The following is an 8839-nucleotide window of genomic DNA, read 5'->3' as shown; positions in this document are numbered from 1 at the left end:
AAAAAAAAAAAAAAAAAAAATCCTCATTGACCTTTTAAAGGAACAGAGAGAACGACGTGATCTGATTGCAAAAAGCAAACACTTTGGAATATTTCCCTAATTATGGGCCAGATAATCCTTTTTGATTTTTACCATGGAGTGGGTGATAGTAACAACAAAACTATTAAATAGCTGAAAATCTGTTGGTACTCAGAGTTTGGCTTATCTGATGTTATCTTTTATTGCCTTCTAATTTTTTCCCCCTTTTTAATTTCTATGTGCTTGAAGAAGAATTGATATTTGAGATAGGGCTAGAGATGAAAGAGACATGTTCAGGTGAAAATTATGTTGTTGGCTCATGAGATGAGAAATATTCAGGGATTATGCAAATAGCATTCTTCACAGTTTCATGTTCTGGCTGGCAAGTATTCTTGGAGGGGCTGAAAAAAAATGACCAGGTGCAAGTATGGGCGAGATGGCAGCATGGCTGAGCTGGAACAGGAGGAATAGTCAATCAGGCAGGGAGTAGTAGCCATGCAGAACCCTTTTCTTCCAGAAGGTGCCGAGAACTTCATAATTAAGATATTATGAGTTTATTGTCGTGTGTTTCCCAGCTCTCCTATCATGCAAACAAATACTGGTTTATGTCTGCTGCAATTCCAGAAGGAAAGCTTGGGTTAGGTATGGATATTTGCCTTCATCTAGCTTTTTTTTTTTTTTTTTTTTTTTATTCCTGTCTTACTGTAATTGTTGGAAAATACCTTAGACCATACCATGAAGTACCCACGCAGGCAGGAGTGAGTCACTTACCTGTCATAGTAAACGGGAGTCATAACCTGGGCTTTGTTACAGATTTATGTATTTGGACAGGTTCAGGTTTATTTGCACTAAACACATGCTTAGTTACACTAGCAAACATCTTGTTTACTCTGTAAGTGTTACGAGAAGGGGCTTAATTACTTTCCTCACACCACATTTATTCCTGTATCAACCCAGTGACTTTGATGACATTTTTCCCACTTTATTTCGATGCAGACACAGATAAAAATCAAGGCATGTGTAAGTACAGAAAGGGCATGTGTCTGTATATGTTTTGAAATGAAAAATATAAGGATGTATATTAAGTTATCCTTGAGTTCATTCTCAATTGAATCAACATCTTATTTATAACTTAGGTTAATTAATTCATCAGGCTGTTGCACGTAGGCACCCAGCTAAGGAATCACTGACATGTCAGTGATGTATCCCCAAAGCCTTTTTGTGTTAATTTTTTTAATGCCTTTGGCCATGAAGTGGAAAGTAACAACAGGATTATAAGTCTATCATGTATAATCAGCGCTTCCTGGATGTAGTAGCAATAGTGATAATTTTTTGCCATTTAACATAAAGTATATCCCATGATATTTATCTTTATTGGAAAAAAGTCTCACAAGAGCATCATTATTAAAAAACATGTTTCAGGAGAGTCTCACAAACTCTCTAGTCAGATTTTCAGTCTCACGACTAAGTCATAGAAACATAGGCACTGGCTTCTTAGTGCATTTCATATTCAGAAACTAAAATTATTATGACTTCTCTCAGTTTTTTAACATGCTAATCATGAAACTCCAAGAAAGCCCTGCAGGAGGAAATTTTATTTCACACCTACTACCTCCTGCCTTGACAATGAGAAGTGACAGCATCTCTTTCACTGTAGCACATTCCTCTGGTTGCTGGTGGCTTGACAGAATGCTGCCCATGACCTGTGCTGTGGGCTTGCCCCTCTGTGTCCCTGCTGAAGGCCAGGCAGCAGCAGACACAGAACTGGTAGCTGTAGGCAGTATGCTGTGCTGGAATTTTTCACAGGACAATTTTGTGTGTCATTTATCACGCCTTCATGTGGAATTTATATGATCAGATCCCTGTGAATTTACTACATGGCCGTAGAGCATTGAAAGTTAATGATGGTCTGGAATTCTTTCACAAAAGCGAATTTCCCGGGAAAATGTTGGAAATTCAAAACATAAACTCTTTGTGGAAATACCAATGTTGGAAAACAAGGTTGACCAGAAGGCGAAGTCTGTACTTGTTTCATTCAAACTTAAATGTTATATCAGTTTAGATATGAAACTATAACATTCTGAATCCACTTTGTAGTATTGAAGGTGGAATATAAGATGTGCTGCTTTTAAGGGAGCATGCTCTTACCTGCCTGTGCAGTGTGGTTTCCATGCAGGCTGGTGGGAATTAAGAAAACAAGGAGAAAAGCAGGACACAGTGCGAAGGATGAGAAAATTGTGTTCTCTCTAAACAGCTTCAGACAGGAGCAGAGAGATGCTCTAAATTTAGAGATAACTGTAAATTACTAATTTATGATACTGTTTACCAATTTGTTATTCCAGTTCTATTTTTGGTTTTGTAATCTTGAGTTCAGAGTACAATTCAGTTTAAAATAAGCTTGTTAAAATAACACTTGTTTAGCCACATAGATGTTTAACGTCTATCGTCATACATCCTGACAGTTTTGTGTTTTTTAAAAATAAAAAAGGAGAGGAAGCAGGGAAGTAAGAAAAGTTTGTTCTTGAATACATGTGTGCACAGTCCCATGTCCAAACAGCTGGGGAAGATACTGGCATTAGCTAAATGGCCTGAATGTGAAATGATAATAAGTGATGATAATAAATTATAATTTCTGAAGGATTATGAATTTGAGAACTAAAATTAGTCATGTGTACATGACAGTGGTTAAATGTAGGAGTACCTGTAAGTCTGGCTTCTGTTTAATTTGGTGTCCCGAGACCTGAAGCACAAAGCCTGCAAACTGCTCTACACAGGGAGGCTGCTTTGTCTTTGAAGAGCCCCTTTGATGTCTGTGAAACAGATTACACTTGAAGTCAGGTAAATCTTCAAAACGTTAGGATTATCATAACCCTTCCCATTCAGAAGATCTAAAAACTAACATTTAAGAATCACTTCTTCAGGGCACACTAACATGTTTTACAAGGGTGCTGTGCAGGTTTTAGGATGATTTGCAGTCTGTGCAGAACTGTTAGTATCTGTGGTTATCACAAGGAAAAGCATTGACTGCTTGCCTGGTACAGTGGTCAGTCTTCAGGTAGTCCAAATGGTTTTCATTTTTATGGGTCAGACCCTGTGGCCAACTGCTGAGGCATCTAAACCCTCTGGAGCTGTCTTTCTCAAAGGCCGAACTCCAGATATTTGTAGAGAAGGATCTTTGAATAACCGTCTAAAATAATATGTTTGCTTGTTGATGGTGATGTGGGTTTTTGTTTTGTTTTGGTTTAATTTTCTGTGAATTCTCACCAGTTGTCAAGATCTCTCTTTTACTGCTTGGATGGTAGCAGGGCAGTAGTCCATATCAAAGTGTATTGGCATGCAGGAGAAGACATGGTACACTGGCTTTTAGCTCTTAATTCTAACAGATGTTGTATTTACCCCTTGTCCCCCTTAACAACAACAAATTATTTTTTTTTTACTTGCTAGTAAATTAGTAAATTTACTTGCTAGTAAATAGTAAAAAGATTCAGACTTTTCCCAGGAGGAAATGAGGACACATGTAAGAGGTGTTCTCATCAGTGCCCTGTGATCTCCTTTCCTTCTGGCTAATGAGATTTTCTAGTCTTGCTTTGCCCCGAGAAATGGCCTACTCGGATTCTATGCTGTAGTCTGTCATTGAAAAGATGAGCATTTGATACTTCTGTATTACATTCATCTGAAACCTAGACCTGCATGGTAACAGTGAGGAGCAGGCAAAAAAACTCACAACAAAACAAAAAGCAAGCCAACAGAACACATCTAGGCACTTTCCAAATTTGTTTAGAGGGGAAAAATCTCATTAAGATCTCTAGGTTTCATTATATACAGCCTGGATAGCATAACAAAAGTGCTTAATATAGTGATAGAAGGTGAATGTAGGGAGTGTCAGTCACTTCTCCCTTCACCACAACAGCAGCAAGAAAAATTGGGGATAGAATCATAGAATAGTTTGGGTTAAGATAAGATGGAGAAGAGAAGGTGGGATCCAGGTCCTTATAACTACCACATCCCTCTTGACCTATTGGTGATCTCTATTTACATCTCCAGCAATGGAGGGCAGAAGAGCCAAGCCTTCTCCTCCTACCAGAGGGTTTCTGCTTTGTCTGATGAAGTAGTTCTCATCGTTCAGTTGCTGATAGTAGAGGAAAGGGGATTTTTGACATTTACAGAACATATGTCTCTCTTAATAAAACAGGTCCACCATATAGAGCCAGGCACAATCGCACAGCAGCCTCCACTGCTTATATCTTGATCCTCTCTCCTTGGCACAGCTTTGGGGAATATCAGCTCTTGGACAATGCTTGGTACAGTCTGGAGAATGGTGAGGTTTAAAGGCTTGGTAGTAGACAGATTGGATGAGTCACCCATGGCGAAAGAGATTTATGGGCCTCAGTGTTTTTGTGTTTGTCTTTTTTTTATTTAACATTGCCATCGTCCGAGATGTATTTGTTGGTTCTGCACACAGTTTTTAATCATCTGTGGTTTGTTCTGTTTAGTCAAACTTGCATTGCAATAGGAGCAGGATTTCATACAAAAAGCTAATCAATAAGCTTTGGACCTGATGTATGAGAAGAGATCTGATTTCTTTAGGACTAGGTATCTGATGGATTTATGAGGAAGTAGATGATTATGGAGGTAGTGATAATTTTCCTGTTAAGTGTGGAAGCAATACAGTACCCCAGGAAATATAAGTTCATGCAACTTGCATTTCGTGCTACTGAACAGATAAGAATTTTCAGCAAATGCTAACAGCTATGATTTTCAATCAGTGATTTTGAAGATAAACACAGACGTCTCTAGCACTGATAAATACTCTGCTTTCTATTTTTTTTTTTTTTACTTTCTTTTAACTACTTTGTGATCATGGTTTTTACTCTAATTTACATGCTAATGTTTTTTATCTGAGAAGACCTGTTTTCTTCTGACAATTAAACCTACTTAAAGGTTTCATGCTTACCTGTATTTATTTATAGCATGTTTTGAGAAAATAAAAGACTAGTGAAGTGCAAGGTGTCTGGCTTTGATCTGTAATTATTCAAGATGCTTTCTAGTGTGGTGCCTTGAGATTACTTTCAATAGTTAAGCTTTTTGGACAACGTTGTTAGGCTTGCTTGGCAGCTGCTGAAGGAAAATATTCATATTGCATTGTCTTCTTTTCAGTCACCTGCGAGGGTAGTTGTATAAAGAACCAGGTTGCAAAATGCTGAAATTGTTGTTTGAAGTGACTTGTCTTGAACTATGTGCAATATCCTGATACTTTGAATGCAGCTTTCATAACGTAAATCAATTTATTTCTGAATAACATAGCAGGAGACCTCAACAAGTACTTTTGTCCAGACTAATAAATGTCTGACCCCTTTTAGGCTTTTTTGTGTAAAACAAATTCAAATAGAGGATAAATATTTTTTATTGATTTCTCTTACATACATCTTGCATGTTTGATGGAAACGAGGCTAGCAGGAGTTATCTGCAGCAATTTCTGGCTTACTAACTAGGCAATCACGAATACAACTGAGATAAAACTGATATGCCACTAGAACACCCTAAAGGGCGCAAAAGTTTCTAGACACTTCTTAAAATAATAGCTTTAAAATACTTAGCAAGAAAATCATAAAAGGCTGTACACAAATTGAAGGGCAAACACTACCAACTGAATGAAGTTCAAATAAAAATAAATTGGGCTAAAAAAGGAAGAGCTAATCTGAAATTTATGAGAAATAGAAAATGTGGTTTAAATGTTGCTGGATTAAAAAGTAAATGAGACAGGAAATTGGAGGAAACGATAGAAGCAATACTACAAGGGAATAAAATCCTAAGAAAATGTCTTAATTGTTTTGGTGATACAATATAATTAAGCAGTGGAGAAAACAATTCAAATATTGCTTCTGTGGACAATATCAAACAGGAATAATGCCATCAAATTAATGGAGTTACTCTGGACTCGCACAAGAGTGATTGATGCAAGTAGCATTTGGATTTAAACTGATTCTGCTGATCTTGTTAGAAGTTTTTGTGTAACAGCTCCTGACGTGGGGATCTTGAGCAGCAGTGGCCTGATCCAGCTTTGTGGAAGAGTTTTGCTTTTAACTTCCCTGGGAGATTTATTAGGCCTTAAACCTGCAGGAGCGCCAAGTGTTATGCAAATAATGCTTTTATCATTCAGGATGTTCAGCAGTGCTGTGTGTTATGTACTCGGTCTCTTTGCCGGTAATGAGGCAGTATAATCAGGGGTAGAACTGCCTCTGTACATGCCGGCTACGGCCGCAGCTCTGCCTTCAGCTCTGATGGGGAGAAAACCTAAATTAGAGCAGGGATAATGTCCTAGCCCCATAGCGGCAACAAACTGCGGATGTCACTGTCTCGTGGCAGGCAGTGGTCTGGGGCAGCTTAGTAAAAAAAAAAAAATATTTCCAGAGAGTTAGTTTAAGGTCAAGATCAAAACAAAGAAATGTCATCGGTTAACCCACTGCTGGTCCATGGCATGGGGTCCCTGGGCAATACGGAGGGATGCGCAGGGCTAGTGGCAATAATTTGAGTTTGGGGAGGGGTCAATAGCTGTTAAAAAAAAAAAAAAAATCTAAGCCTGTTCTCAGGGGAAAAAGGAAATTGAAAGTTCCAGTGGCAAACACACAACTGTAACATGCACAAAATAACAGATGATTTCTTTAATGAGGCCCACAAATAGAGGGAAATAAAGAAGGAATTCCCTAATGAGCCTCAGGGTTGTTGTTGTTGTTAAGAGCTTCATTTGATAAGAAGTACATTGCATTTCTGACTCCACTGTTACATTCTATTTATCCGTCTTTTTTATTGTAGTCCCTTCCTTTGTCAGGTTCAGGCAGTAGCAATCTATTTGTGTACCCACAATAACTCTTTTATATTTCCTGTTGCTGAATAATGAGGCTTCTCTAATCACCTGTTTGTGCTGTAACTACAGTGTTTTTTTGTGTTAGCATAAATTATGGGATACCAGTGGCAAACGACAAAAAAAAAAACATTTTTAAGTTAGGGCATGGGACTTGAGTCAGGGAATGTGGTCTGCATTTTGTGTCTGGGCGAAGAGAGAACGAAAACCGAATGAAGTTAATTGTGTGAACACATTTGAAAATAAGTTGATGTGTAAGGACAGAAAGAAGTAGGAGACTGGTGGGGATCTTGCCCTGCTGTGTGGATCTTGCCAGTCACTGTGGATCAGCAGAATAAACTGCATTCAGGCACCTGGAGTTTTACACTTGTATACAAAAATGCATTCAGCTCCCAAAGTGTACACTTCTGCACTTAAAGCTTTATGCTTTTATGTGCTTGTTTTCTGTAGGTGTCCTTGCAGAAGAATTTATGGTGAATTGGAAGGTATTTTTAGGTACCTTCTATATAATAGAGACAGTATGTGAGAAAGAGCAGCTGTTCTCATTAGAAGGCTTTACTTCTCAGGAGTATTCCACAAAACATTTTTGTATCGGCACCTGTTGATTTGTTGAAACTGGAAGACTTTGTAGATGTGTAATATGACAGTTTTGATGAGGAAGTATTTTATTATCAGTATCAGAAACTCAAATGTGTCATGACAAAGTGTACTGAATTTTCCTTTAAAATCACCTCTAATTTTCAGATTAATATTTTTTTTTCATGGAAACCAGTTCAGTAAGATCTACCATCTCTATTCCCAACTGCAATGATTACCATAAATAATTACTGAGAATTGAACAATAAACTCAAATACAGTTGTGAATTATTTTAAAATGTTAAACCTTTTCAAGCTCTTACAAATAATGCTATTTCTGTATTTTACATCAGAGATGACAAAAATTCTACAAATACCATCTATATCCTTAGAATCTAAACTAGTTCTCTCAATCTGAATCATTCTTTTTAAAATATTTATTTCCTGTGCTAAAACAATCAAGTGGCTTGAGCAGTCTTCCACAGTAGTATCCTGTTGCTTTGTTTTAGAATGTAATAATTTTAATCTATTTTTGTCTTATACTTGAGAAGTCAAATCATCATTCCCTCATCTTTTCAACTTGAAGGGCTGTGAGGTTTTACAGAGCAAAGTGAACATTCCATTATTTTTTTCCATGAGAAACAGTACTAGCATGAAGTCTTCCGAGAGAAAAAATATTCGTGTCTATGAGCGTTTTCCATTCTGGATCCTTTAGTTGTTTCTGAAGTGATCCAGAATTTTATTTTGTATGCTTTACATATTCTATACGTTTATGTACCTTATATGCATATGTATATGCGTATTTATACATAATACGTGTGTCGTATTGGTGCAGTGCTAGCACCATACAAATACATGTTAATACCTCATTCTTGCTCTAAAAAGAATACAGTCTTCTGTTGTGACATCCTGTGTTTACAAATGGTAGGAGTGTGGAAAGTGGAAAAAAGATTAGAAGGCATTGATGTACAGTGACAAAGGCTTATGACTTTAATTGTACCTATTAAACTGTAATCACCTTCTTCCCTTTGTTCCTCTACGCTTAATGAAAAAAGGCATTAATTTGTTTTCTTATAGATTATATTTATTAATATTTTATATATACTCATAACATTCAGTATTTTCACCTGCTTTTTAGTATTTTTCCCTTCCTTTGGTATTTTCTGTCTGCTTAGTTCTGTGTTTTTAAAAATATATGCTATACATGCAGATGCAGTATTCTGTTAAGTGGCAAAGAGCAGCAATTACATTTTAAACAGTGTGTCATGGACATCCTATACATAATTAGCCACGTTAACATTACCTGGATGCAGTTAATAAAGCAAAGCTGTAAATAAACCCCCCCCCCAAAAAAAAAAAAAAAAAAAAAAAAAAAAAAAAAAC

At 37.0% G+C, this 8839-nt stretch overlaps 1 protein-coding gene across 2 annotated transcripts in view; it reads left to right on the top strand.

Moving 5' to 3' along the window:
• Nucleotides 1-4297: 4297 nt before the first annotated feature.
• EDIL3 (EGF like repeats and discoidin domains 3) overlaps nucleotides 4298-8839 on the top strand; it is a 202650-nt gene continuing 198108 nt past the window's right edge. For both annotated transcript variants that reach the window (XM_026866612.1, XM_026866611.1), the window contains exon 1: nucleotides 4298-4319. In XM_026866612.1, coding sequence (XP_026722413.1) covers nucleotides 4313-4319 — 7 coding nt within the window. In that variant the 5' untranslated portion in view covers nucleotides 4298-4312. The remainder of the gene's footprint in view (nucleotides 4320-8839) is intronic.

The sequence above is a fragment of the Athene cunicularia genome (genome assembly GCF_003259725.1).
Source record: "Athene cunicularia isolate RWA chromosome Z unlocalized genomic scaffold, athCun1 chrZ_part3, whole genome shotgun sequence".
Lineage (NCBI taxonomy): Eukaryota > Metazoa > Chordata > Aves > Strigiformes > Strigidae > Athene > Athene cunicularia.
This window is presented reverse-complemented; position numbering and strand designations above follow the sequence as displayed.